Source organism: Oryza glaberrima, chromosome 11 (assembly GCF_000147395.1).
Source record: "Oryza glaberrima chromosome 11, OglaRS2, whole genome shotgun sequence".
NCBI lineage: Eukaryota > Viridiplantae > Streptophyta > Magnoliopsida > Poales > Poaceae > Oryza > Oryza glaberrima.
The window spans coordinates 1,508,802-1,523,074 of NC_068336.1; the positions used below are offsets into that span (position 1 = coordinate 1,508,802).

Genomic DNA, 14,273 nt, shown 5'->3' on the forward strand with positions numbered 1-14,273 from the left:
AACAAGATAGATTTACAGCAAGAATGATGCTTGGCCAACTTATTTTGCTGCAAGACCCAGATTTCTGGCCGATGGACCTAATATCCAACTTAATTATCAGGCAAAAATATACAAACGGTCGAGGTGAATATTAACTAATGCAAGCACAGAGATACACAATCATTAATCTTATCTTGTATAGAATATAACATATCATCTCAGTTGATCGAGATACTTTTGATTATCCTCATTCGGGCGACATCAGTGCAAAACTGAGAACCTACCACTATGAATGACAACGAATAGGATACAAGCTATCAAAAACTGATACCTGCAGACATGCAGTATCATTACACTCTTCCACCTCAAAAAAATTAATCCATGAAACCTTGATTCAGATGAACAGTGCTTCTGTAGAAATCTATGCGTCAGCTTCTCGAATGGTTGTATCGATGTTGCTGGGCATCAACATATTGAATCCATCAGCTGCCGTAGATATGATCATACTAGGTATCTGTGGGTGCCAGTGCAATTCTTTCAAGTCCTTCTGGCCCTGCACATAAAACAATCAACATCACATTTATGATTTCACTCAGTAACAGTGTCTGTACTTTTGAAATACATCTCGAGGTCCACAAACATGTATTTTAATTACACAAGGAATGGTGCACACAATGATATGAAAATGAGAGGAAGTAAACATAAAACAAGTGTGGTAACAGTACCTGATGAACAAAGAGAAGTTGTGGGGGTAAATCTTCAGGGGCATCAGCCTGTTCTCTCATCCTTGCCCTGAACTCTGCCTCCTCTTCAGCATCTTTTTCCAATGAAAGATCCCAAATTCTGTACACAAACAATTCAGGATTGAAAAATGCAAGTCAGAAAATAGTAAAGAAAACATTTTTTTTGGGGCATTTCAGCACACTTTAAACATAAAGGTATAAAACTTGGAATGAGGAGACTTACGTCAGTTGATGGTCAGCTGATGATACAGCTAGTGTTGACGGTTCATGTGGGCTCCATTCCACAGATGTAATTGGGTGCTTGTGGTATTCAAAATGGGCGACCAAGGAGTCATCCTAGAAGTAGAACAGAAAGAAAAAGATATGATTTTGATGTGAATACTGTCGTTCAACAGCAAGATGAGACTATATGAACAGAATAAATTATTATAGTTGTAAAAGGTGTTCAAATAACAAAGAATTAACATTATCATGTAACTATCTAGGTGCACTGATTTTTGCACAAGAGCATGTATTCTATAGGAGTCTGTATATTAAATATAGACATCAGAAGCAACAAATTGTCTACCATAGCGTCTCTGGCTTGATAAATCTAGTAGCAAGAAAATGCAAAATATCATCCATGAAATGGTTCAATCATCTTGTATCAATATTACCATCAAAAGACCCAATAGCCCACATTTTTCTAAATGCATAAACAGAAATCCAAACTGAAAATAAACCATAAAAACAGCGATGGAGGGAATATGTCATTTCAGTGTGTTATTTGCAACTGACAAGCACAGAACAGTGTGGCTTAACAATATGAAGTACCTTGATTAATCTAAGATCACGAATTGAGAAACTTCCATCATCGCATCCTGAAGCTATCATACAGCTAGCAAGCCTGGTAACGGTAGTCAGTATATTCATGAAATATTAGAAGAATTTTTCATGAAGATAATCGAATTTTCAAGTGAACATATCATACCGGTTCCATGAGATGACATTCACGTCAGCATTGTGAGCCCTAACAGAAATACAAGGTTTCTTCCCTGTCCGTATATCCCAGATAGATATTGTTCTGTCGGCTGAACAAGAGGCAAATATGTCGGCTTCTGTGGGACTCCACTGCAAAAATATAGTCAAGATGTTTGAGATAATCAAATGTTCAGTGTTCTAGAGAGCACCAAGAAGTATGCTTTCAGTGGCATGCCTGCAAATCTTCAACACTTGCAGTGTGTCCTACAAATGGATTTGTATCGACATTCCAACTGTTTGAAGTTGGCTCCCAGAGGTGGATGCATTTATTGCAATCACCTGCATAAATCATTAAATTGATATACTCAATGCCCATGTATGAAATGAAAGCATATGGATGTTTTATGAACACAGGACAGGCCATAGTTTTCTAAGCAAAACATCATAGGACGTGACGACAAGATCACGCACCAGAAACAAGTCTTCCAGTAACAAGCGGACTCCAATCAATTGCATAGCCTTCATCTTTATGGCCACCAAATATTTTCACAGGTACGTGATTATGGATTCTGTCGTCTTCGTTGTGTGCAACTGCTCCAGACTCTGCTAACGAATTAAGGAAGGAGCTGAAGTCCCACACCTACAAATGCAGCAACATAACACAGTTTGATTATGCACAAAGTAGTAGGTATGGTAGATTCTATTCCTGGGCATGTTTTCAGGGTGCAATATAATAGATAACAATATGTCATGTTCACGAAAACAGGACAGGGTACCAATGTACAGATTGAGTGGAACCACCACTAAACAACAGGGCTTTCATCCCTCGACTACCTCACAAGTCCACTCTAAACGTTGATACAATTTACTTTCAGTGCCTTGGCTATCAAAAATCAAAACCTGTACAGAATAATCATAATATCTTATACCTAGTTTTGTCTAACATGGCATGCTAATATCCGCTAACTTGATTCAGGGGTGTTCAGTGGTTATGTACAGAAGGTAGCAGCAGTGCAGTGGATGGGTGACTAGGAGGACGAACAATCCTTTTTTGGTCATCGATACATGAGCCCAGTGCCAAGCTGACTGCAAAGCTAGAACTCAAAACCAGATAGATTGAACGCAAGGGCTTTTCTGATTTTGTATGACAAATTGGAGCATGCCAATTAACGGTATCCGTATTAAGTTTAAGGGGAGATCAGACCTCGCAAAGAACTCAGGGACCAAAAATAGACTTCTTCGATCAAAAAGAGTAAAAAAAAAAAGGAGTATTGCAAGACAAAGTAAAATACCTGAACATGACCTGTGTCTCCCCATGTTGCACATATATGTGGTTCCTGATTCATAGAGCGAATACGATTTACACACCCCGCATGAGCCACCTTTTTTAGCTGTACATAAACAGATACAAAGCATGTTAGAGTAATGTATCAGATGAGCAAACTGGGATGCAAAACAAGTAAAATTCATAGCTAAATTCACAGCTGTGCACTTGGAGAAAGAACTTACATGTAAAATGGGCATTGTATCTTCATTAACTGCTTCATCTTCTTCATCACTACTACTTTCACTATCCATATCACTGTCGCCATCAATTGTTGATGCTGGTATAGGTTCCCGCTTCTTCCCGTTTATGTTGCAAATCTTGAAAATGCCGATATAATTCCATGTAGCCCTCTCGGCCTGAAAACACAGGCATCGCTCATAAGTAAAAAACTATGTTGACAAAAGATTGATTCCATCACTCTGGGTTCAGGAGGCAAAACCACTGATTGAAAAGGAATGTTAATACAAAAAAAAAAAATCGCATGCACCCATGAATTATGACAGAGCAAAGTTCACTCGGAAACGAACTGGAATCCTAATTTTGTTGTTAACAGAAGTTATTAATCAAATACATAAATATACGTAGTCGTAATGCAAATTTTGAAGGAAAAGGAGTAAAGAGAGAATGCGACCTGAGTTCCAGCGACGCCATATAATGTATGTGGGAATTCAGATCGCACAAGGCCAAGTTGATCCCGCACAACATCAAAACTGCAACAGATAATAAATCAATGAGGATAAAATAGACCATACAACGATGCTCATATTGGCCTTCAAATAAGAAGCGCCCAAATGGCTGCCGTGGAGAATTTTTACCTCAAGCATGGCCAGCCAATGTTAAACCCTCGGAGATAATTGTAAGCCTGAGGATCGAACTGGAGCTCCTCCCCCTCTTCCAGTGTATCCACGCCAGGTTGCCATACCTGACAAGAAATACTAATCAGGTCAGTGTTTCTTTCGAAGGGCAGTGACAGGAGCAATTTGCCTTAGCTTAGGAAATTATAGACCAAAAGGAGAAAAAAAAACTAATCACACATCGAACCTTTTCCTCTCACTGCGACTAAAAAAACTATGTGTGCATTTGCTTGTAATAATTGGCATGTAAATGCCCTCTCACCTTGGCTGGGGCAGAAGGCACCCTAGACGATGAAGCTTCGGCTTTCTTCAATCCACCCACCCATAAAGATTGAAGAAAGAGTAGAGGCAGAGTTAGGCTCGAATTAAGCCATGATGAAAATAAAATAGAATAAAATATCGCGAGACAGTCGGCACCAATCGCTCACCTTGCTCGATGCCTTCTTCTTCTTGACTTTGATCTTGCGACCCATCGGAGGAAGAGAAGAGGGGCAGCTCGGGGAGAAGGAGAGAGGAGGAAGAGGAGAAGAGAAGAGAGGGCGGAGGTTGGAAGTGGCGGCGCGCACGGGCAGCCGGGGCAAGCCCTAATAGGCGCTAGCTTAGCTGGGCCAAGGCCGAATACTTGGATAAAGAGTGGCCCACTGGGCCGTCATGAGTAGTAACAGACTCTCTAGCCCAAACAAAATGGGCCGTCTTAATCCTCTCCCAATTGACACCTTGAATTTATTTTGTCAGGATTGCATTTAGGAAATAGCTCTATGTAAGTACAATGTGTGAAAACATTGAGGCCATGTCATGGATGACGTGGATGCAAATCTTCTAAGATCGATACCATATAAATGCATATTTGACGAGATTCAACGCATATATCTTCAAGATATGCTATCTTTCATGCAAAAACAAATACTGCCGAATTTAATATTGTTGATAAATATATTATCAAGATAGCTATATCATATAGTAGTATTAAATGCTACACAAAAAAGGAATCCAACATGAGTATTAAATGCCTATTTAAAAAATGTTCAATAAATTTCGTACCTATGTAAGATCATCCATCTGTGCTATAAAGCCTAGATGTACAAGGTACACTTTTACATCTACAAAGACAAGTTTGTATACAAAGAAGGCAGGAATATGAAGACAATCTTGAGCTACTTCGTTTTCTTTTTAGTCATACTACAAATTTCCCATCGTTTGGTAGCTGGTCAGAATTATGAATTTCAATCAGGTATTTTATATTCTTGTTTACCAACAAAATTAGCATGTTAACATGTTGTGTCTAAATAGAATAGACAAAATGATACTCCCTCCGTCCCAAAATATAACAACTTTTAGCATTAAAAAATTATCCCAAAATATAACAACTTCTTCACCAACATTTCCTTCTCAACCAATTACAACATCTCTCTTTAATTTTACCTACTTCTTATATCCTGGGATGGAGGGAGTAAGTATTTCTTATCTAACTCCACTTGGTATCTTCTTATATGATTTATTCGAGTGAACGGATACAAGTATTTTTCTTATTGCATGCATTTTGTCTAACCAAGTAAACTCATGGTATATGTAACTCTATATCTAATTGGTGTGGTAAGTAGTAACCTCCCTCACTTAAACTCATGATTTCACAAAATATCTCGTATTTTTTTTAATAAAGGTGGTACCATTAAATTGAATTTGTATTTGGAATTTGTTCACACAATCATAGCTGCTTGTTACAAACTTACAAGAAATGATCACTTTCAAATATACTTAAATGTCTCCATGCCTTACAAAATTTGACAAATCAAAATTGAGAGGTATGTGTTAAAGAAACATTTAGGAATTATTTCTAATTCTAACATTGAGATATTTGATTTTTCTTAACTTTAACAGGGATAAATCATGGATTTGTGAACTCAAGAAAGAATCTTTACAAGCATGCTATACCAAGAATTTTGACGGAACTCGGTGAATTAGCATCAAGAGAAGATTCCACTACTGCGGACAACAATGTTGATCTCACCCCAAAGCATCAAAGCTTGACTGCAAGCAAAATGGAGACAATCCATGTTAGGGCAAAGGCACATATAAACCCCGACGAGGAGCTCACTACCGAGGATTATCCCCGTCCGCGCCCAAACCATCCTAGTATAGCACTATCTAATGAAGAATTCACTACCGAGGACTATCCTCGTCCCCGTCCAAACCACCCTGGTGTAACACTGTCCAATGAACAATTCACTACCGAGGATTATCCCCGCCCTCGTCCGAACCATCCATAGTGCCGCACCATAGGCAGTAAAGTGTGTGGTTACATTTGTAACAATACTGAACTGATGATATATTCATCATTGTAAAAATCAATAAACATGTTCCTTCAGCATGATGGCATACAAATTTGCAATGGTAACTTGTTGTGGCATTGAATAAGACGATTAAAATTATAATCTTATTTTTTTCCCAATGATCGGTATTGACCAATCAATCTTCCTCTGTCGAACACATTCAGAGCGCCGACATGGCCTGCTCCGCCGCCGCGGTAACCGTCTTCTTCTTGTCCTCCTCTTGCCACAGGAATGGCGTCTCGGCGTTGGCGTCGCTGCAGTAGAGGCACGGGTGCTGCTCGAACCCCTGATCGCTCAGCACCGCCCTGGCCATGCTCACCAGCTGCCGGTTGCTCACCGGCGCCGGGTGCGACGCCAGCACGGTCTGTATCGCGTTGCTGAACGCGCCGCACGCCTTGCCGCCCGCCGCCACCTCGTCGTCCCCCGGCACGTCCGCCGACGTCTCGTCCGTCTGGCACCCGCTCAGCAGGATGCCGTCGTCGTCGGTGCGCGCCGGCTGTTCGGCGTCGCGGTGGAACTTGGCGCTGGCGTCCGCGCCGAAGAGCGCGAGGAGGTGGTCGGCGACGTGGTGGGCGGCGTCGACGCCCGAGACGCCGGAGAGGTGTTCGACGACGGCGGCGTACGGCAGGAACCGCGCGGCGGTGGCGCGCGTGGCCGTCGTGGAAGCAGCAGCAGCGGCCGGTGCGGCGCCGGCGGCGAGGACGGAGGGGCCGATCTGCTCCTTCTCGAGGTCGATGAGCCCGCCGCTGTGGCACGAGTCGGACACCATGGTGAAGCTCGCGCCGCGCGGCACGCGGTCCACGAGCCGGCGGAAGTCGACGTCGGTGATGAGGTTGAAGTCGCAGGGCACGATGGCCTCGTCGCACTCGCCGTGGCCGTCGCGGCGCCCCTTCACCGGCGGGACGAGCGTGCCGTGGCCGCTGTAGTGGAAGAAGAGAACGTCGCCGGGCGCCGCGCGGGCGACCATGTCGGCCAGCGCGCGCTTGATGTTGGCGCCGGTGGGGAGCACCGGCGAGCCGCGGTCGTCGGTGAGCACGGTGACGTCGGCCGGCGCGAAGCCGAAGCGGGCGACGAGGGCGTCGCGCATGGCGGCGACGTCGTTGATGCAGCCCTGCAGCTCGTTGGGCGTGCCGGCGTAGTTGCACCCGACCAACGTCGCCAGCTTCTTCTTCTGACCCCTCTCCATGAATTCAATGCAGCTAATTACTGCAGCTAATTAGCTTGTTAATTAGTGTGTGATTATGCAGTGAGCTGGATGAAGAGATTGGCAGTGAGTTCGCAGTGCAAAATCTTCACATAGATATGAGAGATATATATAGATGCGTGGTTTAATTGTTGCTTGTGGTTACAAGAAACATTTTTGTGGTTGAGTAAAGCAACAAATGAGCCATATTTGCGACGAACTATTTCAGTCCTGAATCAGATCGATCAATCATACACGGTGATCAATTGGTGATTATTTCAGTCCTGAACAAATTAAACATTCCTGAATTCCTGGGTAATTGATTGATTCGGAGTAGTAAACATCCAACACTGTACGCATGAAACAAGATCTCCTCATTCCTTTGAAGCTGGGGAGAGAGACAGGCTTGCGTACAAGAAATGTGGAAGCTAAAATTAGTAGTCATTGCACTGCCTTCAAGTCTATGCTTGCATCCACGCAATGTAAACTCTAATCCATCACCATACATAGGGTCTTCATGGAAAGAAGAACATTTTCAGATAAACAGTCTCTTGTACATTAATTTTATGATTATGAAGATGGGCCATATATTTCTATGTACATCACTTAAGCCAAACATCAATTCAGTAAACCACAACACAGTGTAGTCTTGCATAATAATTTTTCATTGCTTGGGGGTGCTATTCCAGCTTCTACTTCAACTGATAATTGTTTAATTTGGTATTGCCAGAAACGGCTTGAAGGTCAACGCAAGTCCAATTAATTCAATCACATTCAGAATAAAGAATATCATTTGATCCCCTGCAACATCAATGGAATATATCTGATATTAGTACCTTCAAGGATGCAGTACATTTATTATACTTGCACTATGAAATGAATAGTTATCAACAGAAGTTGGTTTCTAACTTGTAAATCAATTATATACCTGGGAAGAAGGCTTCATTTTGGCGTTCTTGGGCCCAAGAGAACCTATACAATTCATAAATAAAATAAGCATAACACACTTGCGTGAAAATTCTATACCAATTTTAGTATAGAATAAATGTAAAATTATTCCTTTACTTGTGAATTTGATAGTCCACAAACTTTTCTAGTTCAACTCTGTTGTTGGACTTAGTAGTTATTAGGTCTCTAATATGGTAAGATTGGTATTTTTTTCATGATATTTTCATGCTAAAACCTTTTGTCTTTAAGAAAAATTGGGTATGTTGTAGTGATACTCACAGAGCTCCTGCTCCTGCTGGAGCAATTGCCTTGAAGAATGACATTGCCGTCGTAGATATGCCATTTGCAGCACCTCTTTGACTTTGTGACTATTGTTTGGAATGAACTGAATTAGATAACATTGTTAATATTGAGAAAATAAATTGGTAGGTGGACTTGATACTTACAACCGCATTATTTTGGAGTAGGGAAGTGCCCGTTATGATAGTTATCTGATTTGACAACGTTGTAATGTTAATAAGAATGATAATTGACATAAAACTAGAAATGACTATTTATTTTCCATGATCAATTCTATAATAGCTTCCACATGACAATTTTTTTAAAAAAGATTATTATGCATGAAATTGATGCATATCATAAGTCATGTATAGTATATATATAACTAAATATTACATCACCAACAAAGATAAATCAAACGTAATCATTTTAAAAATAAGAATCAAACTTATGTAATATACACATGTTATAAAGGTCAATTGAATTGCAGAGTATATATGAGCGCCCTCCTAGCCAAGATATAATTAGTTGACTAGTCCTTATATGCACAATAAGATGAGTGATCAAACGATTGCCAATTTTAGAATAAAAAAGTTTATTCTTTGGCTTGTAATATAAAATGAAATTTATTTTCATAATGTATATTATGCTATTATGTCTTATATGATAGGTACATCATATCTAATTTTTCCTTGAATCATGTTGTTTGGAACATGACAAACAATATTTGAAACTTACTGATAAAACACCCTTTAAAATTGTTCCAAGGTAAAGAGCTATTCCAAGTCTAAACCCTGACAAGTGTGTCATAAAGGGATAAGTAGCGAGAATTGGTACAGATAAAGCCTGTAATATACACACAAAAATTGTATCAGATATTTGGCTTGGCTAAGAAACATGTGTATGTGTTTTGAGCATATGGTTTAAATACTCACTGATGCAATACGAGATGAATTGATGGATCCAAGAAATTTATGGACCGATCTATAGATGAAAAGCTGATACACAAGTAGACCAGCACCTAAAATGGCACATAGGATTAATTATTTTGGGGTTTGCATAATTATACTACTCAAGAAATTTTGGTAAAATGAGTAATATAGGAGTTAGGACTTATGCCCTTCAATACAACAACCGTAAAAATCATATACACTAGTTGAGATGAGCATTATACATTCCTTCTAGTACCATGTTCCCTTATTGGTAAATTGTTTCATATTTACTTCGCACATTAATTGCCAAAAGACAAAACATTATAGAATTCTGAAAATTTTAGAGAATCTCATCTTGAAATTGTGAAGTGTTGAAAATTGTGAAGTGTTGACTAGATGTTGAGGAAGAAACACATACATGCAGTATAACAATATATAGTGTGCGAACATCTGTATATACCGACTTTGAATGAATAGTTAACCCAAATGCATAAAGTGCTACATAAGGTTTATGAGAGGTGGAAATGATGGTCATAATAAGTTACTCCATAACAGTTAATGAAGTACCTGCGACTGCAAGAACTTGACCAACTTCTTTAGACGAAAAACTTAACCCACCATATCTTTTCTCACTTACAGCCCATAAGGAAAATATCTAGTATATATAAAAAAATTAATTAGTCCTTCATATATATGAAAAACATATTTCTTTTATATATTAACCAATCTGCATATTCGAATGAAAAGGGATACAGTAAAATTTATTACCTCACTATATGCTGTATCATGAAGGGTGAAAACACAATATGCAATAATAGAGGATATCAATGGCCAGTTCTTGTAGAGGCTCTTCTGTTTATGTGAATCTTCTTCAAGTGTACTTCTTGAGTTGTCAATCATTTCAATTTCACCTTCAGTATTTTTATGCTTATGAAGTGTCTCCTGGTAATCAAGATTGTCAATTTGATAAATATTTTTCCTTGCGGTCATGTCTTAATAATTATAATCTCACTTAAAAGCTTCAAGTACACAAGTCACAGTTTTTGGGCAGTAGTCATGCAACAATTGAGCAAAAGAATAAACACAAATTAGTTTGTTCATCCTTTAATCATATTTTCTTTTAGACATAATGGAAATCAAGAAAATATTTTTTAATTAGTGGAAGTGTTTCATGTTCTTAAAAAAATTGTATCATATGCTTATTTAAAACCTCCAACTTGTCAACTATTGAGTTCATGTTTCAATTATAAGCTAGTTTTCTGACTAACTAACTATGTGACCAATTGACATATATCACTTCTATTCATGGTTGGGTATGTAAAGTTATGCATAGCATTGAAAGAGTTAACAGAGCTATTTGGGAGCTAGCCTAAGAGGTGAGAAACTTGATAGTGATTTTAAGTAGAGTCTTGTAAAACACATAAAAGTAGTATATACAGGAGTATCACTCACCGGTAGCCATATGCAGCTTATAAGAACAACAAGAGCAATAAGTGAGATACAAAGGCATGGCAAGAAGTATGGGAACCTATAAAAAATACACATATACTTTTTAATAAATGATAAACTATTCATGAAATTTTCATAAAATATATCTTGAGACAAACCATTTGTGTATATATACCTCCCAAATATTGACTTCTCGGAAAATACATTTGGATATTGCTTAGCAGGCTGAGAGAAATGAGAGACAAAATAAGTTATAATACCGTTGTAATATTCTGTGAAAAAATGGTTACAATTTATAGCAAAACAATTACCTGTGCAAAGTAGCCTCCAATGGCTGGACCCACAACAAGCCCTATGCCCCAACCAGTGCTTACCTATATATAAGTAATGAAATGGATTAGAGATACAATTGTCTGAATTTTGTACTTGTGATGAGATGAGTATAAATTTATTTACTATTGATAATCCTAGAGCTTGATGTTCAGGTCGACAAACTTCAATGGAATAAGCCTACAATAATTCAAACAGTAAGCATATATACATACATATTTGTTCACATGAATGATAGAATAATTTCATTTGATTAATGATTATGCTTTGTAGCACACCTTTATTGGGGCCAGCATGCCATTTAGAGCACCAAGAAGGAATCTTGTGGCGATTGCCATCCAATACTTCACACTTAATCCGAACAGAGTGTTGAATATGACCCTTAAAAAAAGAGGATCATATATTGAGCTTTTCAAAATTTTCACCTAAAAGTGAAGATTCTGAGACAATGAATACTCACACTGATAAAATAGAAAATTTAATGATAGGCTTCCTCCCTATACGATCTGCAACTACACCCCAAAAGAGTGAGGCAAAACATCTACCGATCATATATGATGCACCTACAAAACATAAATATTGTCACATTCTACTCCTGCATGAGCATATAATTTTTATGAAATAGGAAAGAGAAAGGAACTTTGGTATTTAAAGTAGGCTAGACGGGTCCAGATCCCCTAGAGTTAGATATAACTCTACAAGGTAGAGTTGGCCAAATATGTGTCATTCCGTATACTTCAAGGGCTGAGATTAAGCCACATTAATTTGTACTTTAAAACCAGTAACTGACCATGCAACAAATAAACTTGCATCAACAATTTGTCATGAGATCATTTTTACTGTATAATTAGCACAAAAATTTCATGCTTCATCTATTATATAAAAAATCACACACATTAATATTGATATGGTTCATTGTATGTGAAAGCACTATATATGTCGGTATACACTGCTTGAAGCTTTAGAGTTGATCGACTATATCTGTTGTTTGGGGAATAACAAAACACTGGTCTATTATTTTTTTTTGTGAGAATTTAATCAAATCGCTATTATAGAGGATATGCATAAAAAAATTAAGTTTCCTCGGAAGTCATAACCATTAATTTAAGGAGTTAATTTATTAGGTGAAATTGATGAGGAATGATCTCAGCTGTAGGAAACAATGGATGGCACGGATTTAGCCAACTTCACCCGGTAGAGTTATACTCAACTCCAGGGGATCCAGACCCAGGCTAGACTGATTGAAAACCATAACTTTCATGATTCTTACCAAGAAATCCAGCGTATAATCCAATATCTTGTTCCTTTTTTGCCACATGCAGATCTTCTATCTAGTGTGAAGAAAAGTAAATAATTGTAGGATTATAAAATGTGACTTAGTGAAACATGGCATGCGTTTTTGCTCCTATAGAGAAGATATATGACATGGATTAGATCTCATTGAGATTAACGTACCATGAAGTAGAGGAATGGGAACAACGAGGATATTGGTAAAGCTGAAAAGGGAAACAGTAAAGCCAATCATCAGAAAATAAGATTATCAACATATGGACAGTGCAAGCTAGTTGTATCATCAAAACAAGTATACCATGCATGCATGGGCTCATAGTAAAAATTTCAAGACATCACAACCATAGTTAGTTCATGATTAATTAAGAAGAACATACAAGAGGCAATGGTGGTGATCCCAACAAAGAAGAACTCCTTGTAGGGGATGCCTTGGCTGCTCTCCAGCTTCCGTTCCATGGCGCAGCCGGGGCAGCCATCGTAGAACACCGGCCTCATCACGGGCGATGGCGGTGCCTCCTCACTCATTGACTATTTGCAGTAGCTAGCTGACCTGAAAAGTCCAGCAGATTAGTTGTGACAGTCAGGTTAAGTATACAGCTATGCACTACACTCAAATTGGAGAAATTGTATCATGAGAACACACAAAGTTCAGATACCGATTGAAAGTGAAACGACAGCGGTCAACTCGATCGATCGATGTTCAGAGACTGGGATGGGTAGGCAAGACACATCCAGTGATATTATATAGCCATGGATCCATGCAGTTGCTTCTGGGTGCATCCATGCTGCTGCTAGCTATAGTCAGCACCATGGCAGCATGCATCAAGCTTGCCGGCCTCTTCAGTATGTATGCGTGTGAGATGAGGCTGATACATGTTTCTTTTTTTTTTTTTTTTGCAATTGGCTAATAATGAAACCATGATTGAGTTAAATGCTAATTAACTAGGTGACAATGTATATACATAATGAAACCAAACCAAGTATTCCCAGTGATCAATTGAAGCCGTGGAATTAAATAAACTCATCTTCTAGCACATTCAGTGATACAGACTTTCCCTGCTTAAATCTTAATTTGGCTTTGTTCATCAGCGCTATAGTGGCAGAGACAGAGAGATTCAGATAGCATATATGCTCGCAATCATGAAGGGATTAATTAATGAAATTAACAAATGAGAGGATCATATCATAGTCGGGGAGAAGAAAATATGCGACGGCTGTCTGTATTACTTGACGTCAAAACAGAAGATATGCTTGCATGTAATCTCTCTCTCCCTCTCTCTCTCTGCATCGATCGATTGATCAATACTAGGACTACACGCATGGCCATGACAGTTGGTAGCTGCACCAAGCTGCGCCTGCCTACCTGCTGATGTATACAGCACCATCGATGCATCATCAGCTTGCTCTTGTGTTCAGAAGCATGCATGAAGTGTGCCACCCAGTTCTGCCTCCTAGCTATGTAATTAATCCGTATATTATTTAATTTTCTCTAGACACAATGGTGTAATTCAAATCATGATTGATTGATATGTGTGTGTCTCGCATGGTTCCATATCAGCTGATTCTGAAACAAAGATATGCATTAATTCTTGGATCAATGAACACGCCACAGGACAAATTAAGCTGGCCTGCATTGACAGTTACTAGCTACTAATCGCTGCTCCAAAAT

The 14,273-nt window shown here is 39.1% G+C and overlaps 3 protein-coding genes across 4 annotated transcripts; 1 reads left to right on the forward strand and 2 right to left on the reverse strand.

The window, feature by feature from the left end:
* Positions 1-109: 109 nt before the first annotated feature.
* LOC127754809 (protein HEAT STRESS TOLERANT DWD 1-like) lies at positions 110-4,414 on the reverse strand. Its single transcript, XM_052280404.1, has 13 exons — positions 4,292-4,414; positions 4,126-4,170; positions 3,825-3,931; positions 3,641-3,719; positions 3,192-3,365; positions 2,975-3,073; positions 2,154-2,322; positions 1,918-2,021; positions 1,693-1,832; positions 1,536-1,608; positions 946-1,058; positions 705-822; positions 110-532 (listed from the first exon to the last, which is right to left on the reverse strand). The coding sequence occupies exons 1-13, from the start codon at positions 4,334-4,336 to the stop codon at positions 401-403; spliced, it is 1,398 nt and encodes a 465-aa protein (XP_052136364.1). The 5' UTR covers positions 4,337-4,414; the 3' UTR covers positions 110-400.
* A 526-nt stretch (positions 4,415-4,940) lies between these two features.
* LOC127755380 (uncharacterized) lies at positions 4,941-6,142 on the forward strand. Its single transcript, XM_052281044.1, has 2 exons — positions 4,941-5,094; positions 5,742-6,142. Exons 1-2 carry the CDS (start codon positions 4,941-4,943, stop codon positions 6,128-6,130), a joined length of 543 nt encoding a protein of 180 aa, XP_052137004.1. The 3' UTR covers positions 6,131-6,142.
* A 30-nt stretch (positions 6,143-6,172) lies between these two features.
* LOC127755379 (protein ZINC INDUCED FACILITATOR 1-like) lies at positions 6,173-13,360 on the reverse strand. 2 transcript variants are annotated; one of them, XM_052281043.1, is made up of 20 exons: positions 13,261-13,360; positions 12,982-13,154; positions 12,770-12,810; positions 12,585-12,645; positions 11,775-11,877; positions 11,593-11,695; positions 11,441-11,494; positions 11,296-11,358; positions 11,160-11,209; positions 10,988-11,063; positions 10,304-10,477; positions 10,103-10,190; positions 9,539-9,624; positions 9,342-9,449; positions 8,771-8,815; positions 8,604-8,692; positions 8,305-8,348; positions 8,093-8,177; positions 7,089-7,122; positions 6,173-6,710 (listed from the first exon to the last, which is right to left on the reverse strand). In XM_052281043.1, exons 2-20 carry the CDS (start codon positions 13,127-13,129, stop codon positions 6,354-6,356), a joined length of 1,809 nt encoding a protein of 602 aa, XP_052137003.1. In that variant the 5' UTR covers positions 13,130-13,154; positions 13,261-13,360; the 3' UTR covers positions 6,173-6,353. The 2 variants fall into 2 exon arrangements, with proteins under 2 accessions (XP_052137003.1, XP_052137002.1); XM_052281042.1 differs by lacking the exons at positions 6,173-6,710; positions 7,089-7,122 and having other exon boundaries at positions 7,891-8,177; positions 13,248-13,324.
* Positions 13,361-14,273: the final 913 nt, after the last annotated feature.